The sequence below is a fragment of the Formica exsecta genome, unplaced genomic scaffold, assembly GCF_003651465.1.
Source record: "Formica exsecta isolate Colony F162 unplaced genomic scaffold, ASM365146v1 scaffold393, whole genome shotgun sequence".
Lineage (NCBI taxonomy): Eukaryota > Metazoa > Arthropoda > Insecta > Hymenoptera > Formicidae > Formica > Formica exsecta.
The window spans coordinates 585375-601043 of record NW_021851167.1 but is presented as its reverse complement, the minus strand read 5'-3'; the positions used below and the strand labels follow the sequence as shown (position 1 = coordinate 601043).

Sequence of the window (15669 nt, the reverse complement as noted above, 5' to 3'; positions counted from 1 at the left end):
CGTAAAAAAATAGAGAAATTAACAAGAAAAAAATTGACAAGAGAAAGTAATAATTTTAAGCGAACAAATAAATCGAAGATGAAAAGACGACACGTACTGAAAGACTTGAAAGTTTTATAAAAACAGATTAAGGCTTATAAAGACAAATTATCCGCAACACGTAACACTAACACAAAACCTTTAGAAAAACTCTCGATAAGCAATAAATCACTATCTAATTTAGTATCCGCGTCACACGTATAAAGAGTAGCTTCTAAGAAAGTGCTGACTTTATCCCTCGGGACGAATCAAAGTGAAGGAGCTTACGGTCGGGACAAGTGGTAGACGCTGTGGAGCAGACAAGTAAAGCGGGAAAGGAGTGAAAACGAGATACGAGGGGAATCGAGAGAGGAGAGGATCGAGAGAATCTCTCCATTCGTCACTGTGGAAATCTCGAAACGTGCGGCGCTGTTCTGACCTGACGGTACGTCGACAGAGGCCGTATTTTCCCGCGGAAATGTCGAGCACGATATTTGGGAGAGGGGGTTTGTCGAGGAGGGAGCGTGAGTGGGGTCAGACGGCAGAACCGATTCGGAGTTCACTAACCGTGGAAACGTTACTGTCGTCAACGAGAGAAATACCGGGTGCAACGACAGAACGAGAAATTGCAGAAATGTGCATTTTCCGCGTCTTTCGAGCTTGTAATAACATGGAATGTTGAGAAAGGAGAGCGCGAATATCTTATAAGCATATCTTATAAAACGAGCAGGATCATCATCGTTGTCGCTGGACGCTAAATATTACTGTTCGTTCCTATTTAATTTCATGTGGATCACAAGATAGAGACTGAATAAAGATCGTGAAAATTTATAGCAGCTACTTCGCCTCTCGATCTTATCCAATTCGATTATATTATGGTGTATAATGTAAATAGCTTTTATTTATGTAACAAATAATGTGCTTCGGATATATCGCCTCGTTCAGACATGCTCCCTTCTTACACGCAAGCAAGTTGAGTCGACATTCATTAGCATGCGATTAGACTTATTATTTAATGTCGCGAAGGTAGTTTACCAAGAGCGATAATATTGAATCATGATTATTTAAATGAGCCGGTGGGTGGTGTGACATGCAAATACGACCGCTCGTACTACTTAACTCGATGTTAAATCTCAATTTATTTAGTAAGCGTGGCTAATTATTCAATCGAAGTCGCTTTTCCTTCGGAAAGATCTTATCTTTCTGGCGCCATATTAATCATCATATAATAACATCGTCATTCCGCTGTCTTTACTGTGGAAACCAGGAATTAGATCAAGTTAGTGTTTTAAAATCATCGATATATCTGATATCTTAAATTATTACACATTCAAAGATAAAACTTTTTCCATAACTTTCAAACGTCTTTATAAAAAGAGATAAAGATTTTCTTGCCTATATAACATTTCATTACACTTGCTTGTCGTTATATCCAGCGAACCGAAATCGGATCAATCTGTCAAGTGATTAATTTCAAAATTTATTATCGTTACGAAAGGAGAGGCAATCTCAAATTTGGAGCGCGATTAAAGTTCAAACTTAAATTACGCATCAAAAGGAAATTACACTCGTTCCACGCGAGCTAACACCGATGGCGATGTCCTTCTCCCTTTTCTTCGTCCCGAGGATTAATTTATGAAACTTACGCTGGTCCTAAGACGAACTTAAATCTTCTTTCCACGCCGGGCGTTCGCGGTGAATGTCGTGTCTCGTTGTTATCTTAACGGCTGCCATGGCTGCTAACGAGAATACAGGCTGTTCGTTATCTCGCCAGCGAGAGCACGCGCAGACCCTCGGCACGATACTTGAGTTTTATAATATTACAGCCAGAAATACTGTGAGAGAGCACGAGGTGGGCCCGACCAGCCATGAATCGGTTAACATTTTAGAATTTAAGCCAGTTAATTATAATGCACATGCATAGAAATTCGAATATTACATATTTATATATCAAGGTAATTAAATTGAATTTTTTATTTGTATTATTATGTTTATTTCTTGATAATCCGTCCGTTTAACGATGTAATACTTTAAGATAATGTAAATATTCCATTCCTAGCATAGAAAAAATACGATTTACAGTCAACAATAAAGTAACAATATAATAACTAGCATATATAATTTTTTAAAAAAGGTCATTCTTTTTTAGTAGCTTTACTCTCTTGTGTATCTGAAAAAGTCATAAAATATTTCACAGCGCCGGAATTGTGTCTGACACCTTTGAACGATGTGGTAGTCTCAAGTAAAATTTTTACTTGCACGCTCGTGCGTGCATCTCTCCTTTACAACTGGTCCTCGTGGCGAGCATAAATGCCGGTCGACACATTAAAAACGTGCCAGACCGCAAAGAGTTAATTAACCTCGCGACTCTACGCGACAAGTTGAGTCCCCGTTCGAGAATATGCGCGAACCGCCCGGGTGACATACATAGTTAATCACGCGAAACTCGTTCACCGATTTATTTACTAATGTCTACGACGGAAAATTCTCGCGGAAAAACGTAAAGAAACGCAAAGAGCAACATGATGCGATTTACTAAAGACAGCTTATTTTAATACAATCTTCTGCTGCGCGCGTTTCAAGGGAATGTATTAATAGAAGACGACGTTGAAAAATCGCGATATAAACACGCTGTGATGGAATTACTGTCTCAATCGAAAAGAAAGAGCAATTCGCCAAGTTTCCAAGAGCACCATTTTGAAAGATCTAGCGCGTTTGGGACGAATTTCTGATTTATGACGGTATTATGCGCACGCCGTTACACTCGGTATTCTTACATCGTGGTTAAACCGACAAGCACGGTACAGTTACGGACGACCTATACACGGGGTGCACTATGCTCTCGGATGCTCACTTATACGTGATGCTGCGTTCACGATGCGCGCGCGCGCGCCTTCTCACACCGGGAGATCGTTATCCCCGCGGCGGTCCGCGTAGGCCTAGACAAACGTACATAAATTGAATGCATCGAGATTAGGGGGTTACTCAGCTGGTAACCACTTTGTAATAGCACCGCGAAAGGACTGAGACGAATGGTAATGGTCTGGGTCTCTCCCGATAGCGTCGCGCGGTTTGAAAAAAACGCTGATTTCCGATCGGAGAAGATCCGCGCCGTGTCGTTTCTTAGTCATATATTTCTCTCTTCACCGACGCGTCGATCACTGTCGTTCATTCCCGATTAAATCATTCGCGCAAATCATAGTGTCTTTTGATATTGTATGTCTGATTCCGCGCGTGAATACTGAAAGCGCGCATTGAAAAATTTCTTACAGTCGAAAGAAAAAAATTGCAATAAATAATATATTTAAATAAAAAATAATATTTGTATTTCTTTTCATTTCTAAAATAAATAATAGACGATGCCTAAGAGTGTCATTATTGAAATAAATCGTCATAAGAAACGAAAATTATTTACGCTCCTCCTCTTAAGGGGAGAGTATTAAAGATTCTTAATTATCGCGTAAAATCGGAAGCGGATCGTTTTGTCCGATGAAGAAAACGCTCGTAGGATCCTCTAATTAGCCCAACGAACGTTATTAGTACTTTAACGCGCGTGCATCGAGATGAAGCATTAGAAATCCCCATATATACGTTATTAACGTTATCTAATAATGCGATAGGACGCGACGCGGTTCCAGCAAGTTCGACGGTCCCGTCACTTGTGTAATTAAGCATGCCACGAGCTTGCGAATAATCGTACGGAGTTACCTCGGCTCGCATAATTGCTCATAGTGTGTCTTTGTTGGATTTACATGTAATTGCCGGTCGGGGGCACTTACGTTTGCAGGCTTTGCGATGCGTGATCGGTCTGGCCGGGTCCCTGTAGTAACCTTCGCGGCAGTAATGACAGTGCCTTCCTGCCGTAAAATGCCGGCACTGCAGACAAACGCCTCCGCTGACACGGCCCGACAGCTTGTACAGCTCCATGTTGAATCTGCACTTTCTCGCGTGGAGGTTGCAGTTGCACACTGAAACAGGTAACGCGAGTAATTTTAGTCAGCGAGCGACACGAGAGACGCGCCATTATTTTATGACTCTACCGTTTTCTTCAATTCCTTTTTATTATTTCTTTCTCTTTCTGTCTTTCTGTCTACCTCTCTTTCCTTCTCTCTATCGCATGCGGGAGATGTCTTTTTCCTCTGCAATCCTACATTAATCGTCCGGTATTATCGTCATTAGAATGCCGTAATCGTAATTAGAGTTCGACGCAGCCGCAATTATTTTGAGAAAAGAAATCTCCTTCATTATGTTCAACCTACGTGTTGCGTGCGAAAATAATAGCGTTGAAGTTCATATTTTTATCATTTTCTTAAAGCGAGAATATGAAGGAGTTTAGTGTGTATTATATTTTACATTTTTCACATATTTTCTCAGGCATACCGGGAAAATATTACAAAAATAATACAATCTATGCACCAAGATCTTACATCTACAAAGTTTTAGACGAATAATTAAGATAATTTTATTTAAAATGTATAGTTTATATGGAATATACAAAATATACTTTTAGTCAAGATTAGAAAGATGTATATATATTATTTTTCACACATATATTAATTAAAAAATTTTTACAAACTTAATTAAAAAATTTACATTTCTTCAACTTTTCTCATAAATTTATGAAGAAAGTAAGAGACGGAGAGAGGGAGAAAGAGAGAGAGAGAGAGAGAGAGAGTGGTCTTAAAAGTTCACTCATCTTTCAAAGTGATTGATTTCAGTTACTTTTCTCCCGCAAATAGAAACTTATATACACATAAGTTTACTTATGCAAGTATAAATGATTACTTGGAAACTGACTCTCATAACTGCATATGTCATAAACGCATGCAAATTGATTAATAAACGACGATCAGGCTCGGTTAAATCACAACGTTCTTTCAACAGAGAGCGTCGGAATAGGTATGCCTTAAATGTCATCTATCCTACTTTAATTACGCGTTGCTGCAAGGTAATAAACGTTACCGCCTAACACAAGTGCGATGTACATATTATCTCGGTAACTGCGGGTAGACATTTCAGGTATTCCTGCGATTGAAGCATCGAACGTCGTGGTGCGCAGCCACAGCTCGTTAATATTACGGAGTTTCGTGAAACAACGAAGCGTGCCGGGGCTCCTTCCGTACTTATCGCGGTAATTAGTCTCGAGTTTATTCATCCGTCTCGAGGGGGTCGTCTTCGTTATCGGACAACGGTCCTCGACTTCTCTCGTTCCCGATCCTCCTCGCGTTGCATTGCCAACCTGATTCGACAAGGCAGTTTCGGTGATTCGTAATTTAAAAGATTTGAAACTTTGCGACTTTAAAATTTAAATCAAAATTTTGTGATGAATCCTTCCAACTTGGTTCGCAAAAAAAAATCAATTAGAAAACTAGAAAAAAATTTAGTGTTTTTTGCACATATCTCTGAAATAGTTCAACCCAAATTTCGAATCTATTTTTTTATTCTGGTTAAAAAATCATGAAGATATATTATTGATTATATAAATTAATATCTATAAAGAATGTTAAAACTTATATATTGTAAGCAAAGATAATATTTGTAAAACTAAAAGTTTTAGAACAGAATCTTCGTGCTATAAGGATTAAATTAGCTTTTAGCTCGTGAATCTTATTGTGTGTATATATATACATGTATGTATGTATGCGCGCGCAAAAGTTTCTTTCAAACTTTCTTTCAAAGTTAGTTCATTAACACAAAAAAGATAATGAATAGGGGATTTCTTATTGGTTAAACAATAAATTACACAAAAATATATTTTCAAATATAATTATGTTTAAGAAGCATAATATAATACAATTATGAGGATACTATTTATCCTCTAAACTTTATATCGTCAACTTGTTTCTTATTTTTTATTTTATTAAACAATTCTCATCAGATTCACATACGCTTCTATATATAAATTAAAATATGTTTTAATAGTTCTCAATCTATCGAGAAAAATTTATTAAAGTTGATATCAATGTCTCGATAATTTTTCACGCAACGCGCATTGAATTCTCGAGATGCTGAGGGAAGCATTCCGGCAAAAATCGTGCCGTAACTTCCTCTACCTCGAGTACCGACCGGCCTATTTCAGGACGTCTTGAAAATATAACGGAATAATTGAAAACGCGCAGGGGGAACGTGATATAGATGCCAGGGGTAGGATCAACGTGGAGAGCTTGCAGTTTTAACGATCCACCCTTCGCGCGTTCGTAGACTCTCTCGACCCAATAATCCCGCGTGTCTTGAATTGCGAGAAGCGTGCCTTATTTTCTGCTCGCGACACTCGTTCCCGCGACCCTTTTTCTTTCGCTCTTTGTCCTTCTTCTCTCTCGCTCGGATGCTGACGTCGCTGTATTCTGCTTAGAGAGTTGCTGTGGTGATTTATGCGCCGCACAAATTAGTGCGCTTTAATCGATTAACCGGCGAGAAAGGGAAAAGAGAAAAGAGGTCTTGCTTTCATTTAAGATAGCGAGCGTGTAATTAAGGTTGAAATATATTAGTGGATTAAAAATGAAAAAAGAAGTCAAGTCCTATTCCAAATTAATCAAACAGTACAATTAAAAAAAGGGTGGTATCGAGACATCTTATATATATTTTTGAACTCGTTAATTAAGAAGATTTTTTGATAATGGCAATACATATATTTCCAAAATATGGAATAACGTTAAGAGAGAACTCTGTATAATGTGCTCTTTAAACGTGTATATTACTATCTCTTAATAACTTTATCTAATTTCATTCTTATCAAATGAAAAATCCTCTTAAATAAGTTGTTATCGCTTAAGAATTTCGCGTTGAGTAAACCGACGGTGAATAAAACACAAGATACGAGCGAGCTATTGTTTCCGGACAAATCATCAGGAGCGGATGCTTGTTTCTTTCAATCGTGATCCAATTTATAGCCTTATATGCTTTTCTATATGTTCTCGTTACCAGAGTTCGTTTCTCTACCGGAAATGAGATATGGAGGACTGATGAGTTTTTAAGTCTTTCTTTCATTCGCACTTTTATATTTTTCGAAACTGTTGTTTCCAAAGTGTCCACTTTTCCCTCAGTAGAATATACAATTTTTTAAACGTATCGCTGTTTCCATAAAAAATCTCCTGTTTTTAAGTTTTTTACAAAATATATAATCTTTTTCCGATTATTTATAACCGTATCAATTAATTGAATATTGTTACATTCAATATTCATACAATTATGTAAGAGTTATACTCGAGTTTACTCAAGCTCAAGATCGATAATGCTTTCATTGCTAGAGGAAATCTTTAGTGATTTATGAGAATTCAACTTACACGAAGCGCAAGGTTTGATCGATGGATAAGAATGTTGTTGAATCCGAGTTGGCCACTATAGCGTATCTGGTCGATCGGATAACCTTCCGATAGTTAATAACCACGCTCAGCCACTGTATGAAATTCTACTACGGTTCCTGTTATTAAGCCATAGAGTTGGCCCACGTCAGTGCCTGGAGTTGTTTTCGTAAAGCTGATCGCCGCAATTAGCGATCAATCGAAGTAGCATCGGCAAGTCCTTCCGGCGTTTACCGCCAGCGTTTAAGAGCGAATTAGAGTGTTTTCGGACCTGTGGGCCGCCGATATTAATTAACTCCGACTGAATCTCATCTCTTATAATAATTCAGATGTAGCTTGATTTTTACACTTCTCATAAATCAATATAATTGCGAGAAAATAAAGTGTTACTAAAACAAACACTGAAACTTTAAACCTATCTCGAATAAATTAAACCTTTGCGGAATATGCTATGATTAAAGAAAATTTAGTAACATTTTTTATTTATCACTCAGGTAGAAAAAAATATATATGAGAAGTCGATTTTCTCAAAAGATTTTATTTCCTCATAAAAAAAAACATATAGAGATATAGCAATAATATATGTATATAATGATATTAAAAAATTTTTTATTAATAATATTATTTTTATTTGAATGAGTATATCTCTGAGTATATAAAAGTTCTAACTTTATATATATTTTTTTTTTAATTTTTTTATTTAAACAAGATCATAAGGCATTTTTTTTTAACCAACTTGCCATTAAAATTTTTTTCAAGCGATGGCATCTAGATATCAAACTGGCGTGTCGTTTTCCTTTATACTACTACCAGATATTTTCCAATCTAGATTTTTGATATCTTTCAATCTTTCTTTTATCGCGTATATATCATTTTAGTTTCAACTCCGAAACTCGTCTGGGAGCGTTTTGTTCCAACGAGAAGAAATGCACTCTTTTCCGAATTTTATCCAGAGAGAAAACGATAGGACCAATCGCAAGGGATGATCTGCCTCTTGTCTCGAAAAAGAAAAAATATCGCGGAGTACCGAAACGCGAGTAGATGTCTGATCTGGCTTTTGTTAGGAAAACTTTGTTTCGTTTCATTTCAAACATGCATCGACAAACATCTGTAATCTAATTTTTGATATATAATTTTAATAAAAAAATGTAACTTCTTTCAATTAAATTAGTTTAATCAGATAATTTGTTCTTATTATCTCTATTAATTAAAAATATATATAACTTTATTGTTTGCATACAAAGTTTAAAAGTAAATCGTGAAAAATAAATCGCTTCATTGAGATAACTTGCTCGACCGTCGATAAATAATCCTTCGTGATGAACTTCCTTCTCGAGATCGAGCAGGCTGGTTATACATGATTTCTTCGAAAAATCTTTCGAACCCATATTTGCGGTTAGACAAACACGCCTGCGGGACTGGCCTAATATAGTAGAGAGAAAATTGCTGCCCCGCTTTTTTATCACGTCGAAATTGATCCAGCGTCTAGTAGAAAATAAAAAGAAATATAATCTAGATACATCCTCGCGCGCATTCGTTAGAGAATATTGTGAAAGAAAGACAATAATTCAATTTTTCCTTCTACAACATTCGATTCTTATTTTTTTTTAAATATGAATCATATCATTAATTGTATTAATTGTATTAATAAGAATTTCATGTAAAATATTATTTTTCTTTTTTTGGAAAGCTGGGCTCTTACTAGCCGAATCTGCGAAGAGCGAGTAACAAGATATGAGTAGTAAGCTGTTGAAAGTTCTCCGCGCATTTCTCTTAACTCCTTTTTCTCATCTCGCAATGGGAAGAATTCCAGTGCCGCAAGCGAGCAGCCAATTCATACACCTCGAGCGCATCGCCAACACATTCAGATAGGCCCTTTTATTAGTACAGTGCGCGGTATCTACGTGCTTGGAATTCCTTTTAGAAATCTTGAAATGTGTAACGAAAAGCGTTCGTTTAGATAATTGAGAATGATCGACACGATTTCTCTTGATTACTTCTCGTGAAATATCTCGATTACAAGTAATATTCGCATTTTTTATGGAATTAAAAACATAATAAATACATCACGTTCAAATAAATGCAAAACAGAAAAAATTCGGTATTAATGTAGTAACGGGAAATTCATATCGAAGAAAATAGAGGAGGAAAGTAGGGGAGGATAAAGGGCGAGGTGAAGGTGACGTAAAAGTACATCATCGTCCAAGTTGAAATTTATCGTGCGAGTGTCACCGCTTAATCGTTACGAGATGGATTTTAATTTAAGTCCCACTTAAACTTTAAATGGAGTCGCCGCAGCGATGTCTGGGCGTCTCGGCGGTACCTTCTCTCTCCGTAATGCTACGTAAAGCGGTAATTGCATCCTGTCGTGCCGAGGACCCTTTTATCCCGTCATTTGCGGTCGGAACCCACGCCGGCCCCCGGACCATAGATAACGCAGGCTGCACGATTACCGCGCGCCGCGCGTTCAAGAAGTTATCCCGCGCCTACAGGTGCTCCGTCTCAGTTTCCGCTCCGGCTCCTCCTGTTCGCCCCCCCCTCTCCTTTCCCCTTTCTCGCGGATTACTCTCGGTAATCACGCGAATCGGCCTTGCCAGATGCGCGATAATTATCGCATCAGCTCGATAAGTTTATTACAAAATTGCAGCGCTCGGCCGCGAAGCAGATGTGAGCGCGCGAGTTAAATCCGTAGGCATATTTCAATCGTTATTCTTCAGCGAAGTAATTTTCACGCGAGCCTGTATTATACTCCTTATAAAATGCTCCGATTGAAACTTATTTTAGATTCAGTAATCATAATCGTCGATTGATTGACCAAAAAGATATCTATGCAAGAGTTTTAAGGGACATCTTGATCAACAAACATATTTGAAATGAAGATGTTATTTAATTCAATAGCTAACTTTTTTCCACGGATCAAGTTTTGGTTCATGCTTATGTGATGAATTATCCCATATTTGCTTTTTATTTAATAGAGAGAAAATGTAAAGAAAAGAGAATTTTTACAACTTTCTTTTTGACCACACACACCGGCGGTATTCTGAAGCCCTCATCGTGAAAGTCTCACACGTCTAACAAACACGACTCTTCGACTGATTTACATCAGAATAGCTAAGCGTGAAATATGCGCGATGGTTCTCGCGGCCCGCGGTAACATCGGCGCAACTTAATACTTGTTCGCCACATCCGCGAGAATTTTGTACAGCCGTAACTAAATAATGACACCATCGACCATGCAATAAGTTACCGTATACGACTCCGTTATGCGTTCTTAAATACACGTCGGCGATGCGTTTCCCAATGCCGTCGTAAAAGCGCGCGCGCCTTGCGTCAATCGAGAGTTTCGATTATTCCTCGCGATCGTTAACGAGGCATTTATTGCGCGCGGGGATAAAAAGCGTCGCGGCCACGTCGGGGCCATTAAGGCCGAACGGGGAATAGACGCTTTGCCGATCCGAACAAACGAGCGAGTCGAATCCCCTCGCTTCGTCGACGGTCTTGTCCGACGTGGCCCTTCCTTCCATCACGAAGGTAGAAAACCGGTAGCCGTCGTCGCTTCCCGCCCCCTTCTCCCGTCGGTTTAGGAAAAAATTCCACGTAGCGCCGCTTAATGAACCGATTTTAATTTTGAGCGGCGCGACGCCCACGGAATAATTAATTAAGAGCGCCCTCGTTCCTTTCCCACCCTCTTCGTCACGGGCCCTTTTTCCCGAAGAACATGGCACTGCACAAAAAAGGGACAGAGAAAGAGAGAGAGAGAGAGAGAAGGAGAGAAGGGTAGAAAGAGAAAGAGCGAGAAGATAAAGAAGACGTTTCCTTGGACCGAGCGACTTTGTCACAACTGTGGGAAATTCGAGGACACAAATTGAGCTGGCCGACAAGGCGCGCTTAATTTGTCTCGTTTTCATGCGATCATGCAAATTAGCACGCTGCTTTTTTGCCGTTCGAAACGACACCGGGATCGATTTGTCATTGGGGCGTGCCGGGAATAAAATGCTTCGTAATATTATGCTTCGAGTATTATTATATAATTTTCACGGTGTGCGCGTGCGGGGTATCTGTTATCTGTGAGGAAACAGTTTTGAGAATCGTAATTAACAAGAAAAGATTACGAATATAATTAAGGAAATTGATTTAAATATTGCTTTATGTGAGATGTGCAAAATCAGTCGCGGATCACATATAGAGTTTCATTTTCTTTGACGAGTTTGACATTTTGACTTTCTCTTAATGAAAATTTAATCGATGATAATTTATTTTTTAATAAATATCTAATATATCTTAAAGTACAAACTTAGACTACTTAAGACACATAAAAATACAAATAATTATTATTTATAAAATAACTATATATATACTTTTTTTAAAGGCTTGTGATGTAATCGAAAATAAAGAACAGCAACATGTACTTTCTCCATCAGATCGTCATCGCCCATCTGGACGAGTAAAGATTGTCCCTCCTCAAGTGCATACATAATTCAATCATCCGTTTTATTGATCCTTTTGCCCAAGCTATTGTGCGTTCGAGTAACGGCTGTCGCTAATTAATATCCGTTTAAGAGGACCTCCGCCACGCCAGTGGCTTGGGTTCCTTATGTATGTGTGCAATCTCCTCCGCGAATAACATGACCAAAGAGGGGAAGGACGATCGCTGTTATTAATATATCACGGTGTGTGCGAGTTGCCTTTCGATCGAAAGTCTCGGCGACCCGCGTGGGATGTTGTTCCTTATACTCGCCAATGGACGAGTATAAGAAACACCTGTACTGAAATTACGAGCTAATTTTCGTGCCATGAACAGATACATCGACGCGATTATCGTAATCGCGCTCCTCGTACAATCACTTCCGGGTGGTCGCCGGATTCGGCCGGTTTTCGCGTGACCCTCGGTGCGATCTTTTGTATATTCCACAGGATCGTAAAATTCTCGCGGAATTGCTCGATCGAAATTAAACTTTGTCGCGCATTCACTTATATACAAATGATACATGAGCCTGCATGTTGTATTTGATTGGAGTGTTTTACAAAATTATCGTCATTTTTATATACGAATTTCTTGAGTAATCAGTAGCATAAAAAATTTATATAAAATGTTGCATTCTTTCGCAAATTTTTAATTTTTAATTTTATTAATCCAGTAATCAAATTAACGGAAGAATAATTTGTTTGAATAATCTTTTTATGCCTCACATCCGAATATTTTTATCAAATACGGTTTTAATTAAAAATTTTCCAATTTTTATACCACAAATCAATATCTCATTTTCTCAGTGCACATTTTTTAAACATAATTTGTTAAAATTCACATTCTTTCGACAATTATATTGTTGCTGAACACATAGAGGAAAATGAGCGCGTTTACGCCTCTACGCCGTATTATCTCCTTAGAACAATGCAACACTTGACTTTCGATACTTGTGTATTCAGCGCTTCGACTCTAAGCTAATGTCGAAGGTCACAATTCTCATTGAGAGACGCGTGACGCGAGGGAACGCTGGTTCCGAAGCGGGTAATTTCATCGTGGGCGACGCGCACTCAGCTTCTCCGAAGATGGATCCGTGGGTCGCTTTTAGCGGACTAAACGCGCGCGCCTCTTCAATTACCGTGCCATCTTGGAAGATCTTATATATTGATACGATGCCGTGTAATGAGGTCCATTGTACGCGCCGGCTGCGAGACGCGTTCGTCGCGCGTGTTTCACGTTATCACGAGATTCGCGTCGCCTTGCCGCGCGCATCTCCTCGTACACTTAAGAGGGACGGACTTTAAATAGATTACTCTACACGCCTTCGTATCTCTCACCTTCTGAGAGAGCTGGATAGCGTGCGCGCCGCGAAACCTAATTCGATTTCGACGAGATGCGTGCCACCGCCACCGCGTGTATCGCACTTTCGACACACTTATGCGCGCATTATGTACGAGAGAGCACGTACGAGAGCGGATCTTCGCGAGGCTAATTGATCTAGTTACATCCTCCCTGTCTCGGATAATAATGACGCGAGTAATGACGCGAGTAATGAAGCGAGGCGAGGGCACGTCACTCCGCTGAAACATCCACATTTCTCTCCTCGTGTATAAGAACGTACATAACGATTATCGTCAAAGTGTATGAAAAGGAATAAATGAAGGGAAAGTTTAATTTTTCTGATATTTTTAACGAGACAAATTTATTATGCCCTTCATTTTGTGAAAAATGCCTTAAAAATGGACTTTTTACGATAAAAATAATTTTGTTAAGAAATATACGATGTTAATTCCATTTCTACGATTTTGCATTATATATATTTATTCTCTCTCTCTCTTGTCCATCAGAATAAATTACTTGTATAAATTGAAGTGAGTTCCAAGCACGCTAAGTAAACGAGAGATGCGTTTTTCCTCTTTAAAGGAATCTCAACAAAATAGGCCAACTTTCACAAATCCCCTATTTATTTCCAGATAAAATATCTACCTCTTGACTTGTTAGCCGTTAAAGAAGATGCCGTTTCCGCTGATTTAAGGCGGTCGTATTATTCCCGCGAGACGAAGGATCGAGATTAACGATCGATCTGCGGCCGGCGCGCCGCAGATTATACCGTACTTTTTTATATCGTTTCCCTCCTCCTTTTTCTCAGGATGCGGGATGTCAACTTATAAATTACGACGTGTTGCACAGTTTGTATCGTTTACGGTTTCGATACAAGCGTGTGATTTCTATCACGCCATGTTTTACGCAGATTTCAAGAGAGAGAGAGAGAGAGAGAGAGAGAGAGAGACGAGTCTTACCGGAGTAAATCTGCTGCTTTTATTATACTCTCGTTGAGATAGAACCGAAGTGTGTCCGAGAAACAAATTACTTCCGTTACCAATCTACTGCGAGGATTTTCAAGTTTGCAATTATCTGTATTTATTTTGTCCTCGCCCATACATTCTAGATCAATTATATGATCAGAAATTATTTTGATGTATGTCTATAAATTAATACAATTTAATCATTAATTGACGTAAATATTTAATTTGCAGTATTGATTAACTTGATATTTCAATAATAAAATTTTCTCTTTGCCATTGTTTAATAAGTTCCGAGTTTTTAAATTTGTGTATGTGTATCGTAAATTATATGACATTTAAAAAAATACTTAATAGTTCTAAGTATATGTTTTATATATATTTTTTATTCGCAGTGTATAAATAAATAAAAAAATCTCACAGTAACATAACTATGTCATAAAACTCACACAAAAATAACCCGTCAAAATATTCTAAATATCCACCTAAATGATATACAAGCGCGTTAATTATCCGGTAACGTCAGCACAGTAGCGTATCGGGTTGACCATTGTAACTTTAGACGGTCCATTGTAACTTTGTTTCGAAAAAGTTGGCACGTACGTTGGCTCATGCTTAGCTATGTAGTCATCGGGCGAGACACGACTTAGCCGTAGGGTTCGTGACCTATCGGCTTCGAAAACTCGAGCGTCCGTGTCAGATCTTATCGATACAGCTGGCAATCAACTCCTTCGAACGCGATCGATGATACCTGACTCCGGGTCGACGAGCCGCCTTTGAAACTCAAACGGATAGACAAGCCTCTCGCGACGTTTCAATGTCTGGTAGCTTCGATCTATGAAACACACGTCATGTCGTCTGTCCGGTCTCCCTAACGAGCTTAAATCTAATGGAGATCCTTTCGTTCGTGAGCGACGAGAGGGGGAGAAATTCCGATCGGGGGGGAGGGGGGGGGAAGGCTCTCGTCGATCGTACTCGGTGCCGCGCGTTTCTCATTAATCCGTTAAAGTTTCTATCAGAGGTGAACTTTTGAGAAGATGGGTATATTGGAGATAACGGTGCTTCTAATGAAGATGAAAATGTTCCAAAGAAAGAGATATCTTTATCTATTGCCGCAGAATGAATAAAATTTTTGTCATTAATATTTTAAAAATTCTATGCTTACCAATATTAATGAGACATTAGTATCATAAACTGCTTTATTATTGTAAAAATAAAAACCTGAAAAATATTTTATATTTTAAACGAGATTATAGATTTTTATAAATATATTTATATGGAATATTGTGTTATATAACATGAGAAGCCCATTAAAATTATTTTATGTTTCTGACAGTTTTGCGGCATTGTGTTTATAAAATACGCGTTTATATATAAAATAATTTTTGCGAAAATATCGCTGAAAAACAATACATATTATTGAGCTTTCGAAAAATATGTTATTAAATGTAGGAGAAAGAGAAAGAGGGACGATATTGATAAAAATATTTTCAGAGATTATATTCTGAATTTTCTGTCAAAATCCTGAAATGAAGACTGTTTATACTATTATGTTGAGAAGGGGGAGGGGGGGGGGAGAATC

The 15669-nt window shown here is 38.3% G+C and overlaps 1 protein-coding gene across 1 annotated transcript in view; it reads right to left on the bottom strand.

Annotated features, from left to right (window-relative positions):
- LOC115239688 (netrin-1-like) overlaps window positions 1-15669 on the bottom strand; it is a 172499-nt gene that overhangs the window by 84930 nt on the left and 71900 nt on the right. Inside the window, exon 2 of the mRNA XM_029814346.1 lies at window positions 3798-3986. Within this exon, the coding sequence (XP_029670206.1) occupies window positions 3798-3986 (189 nt within the window). The remainder of the gene's footprint in view (window positions 1-3797; window positions 3987-15669) is intronic.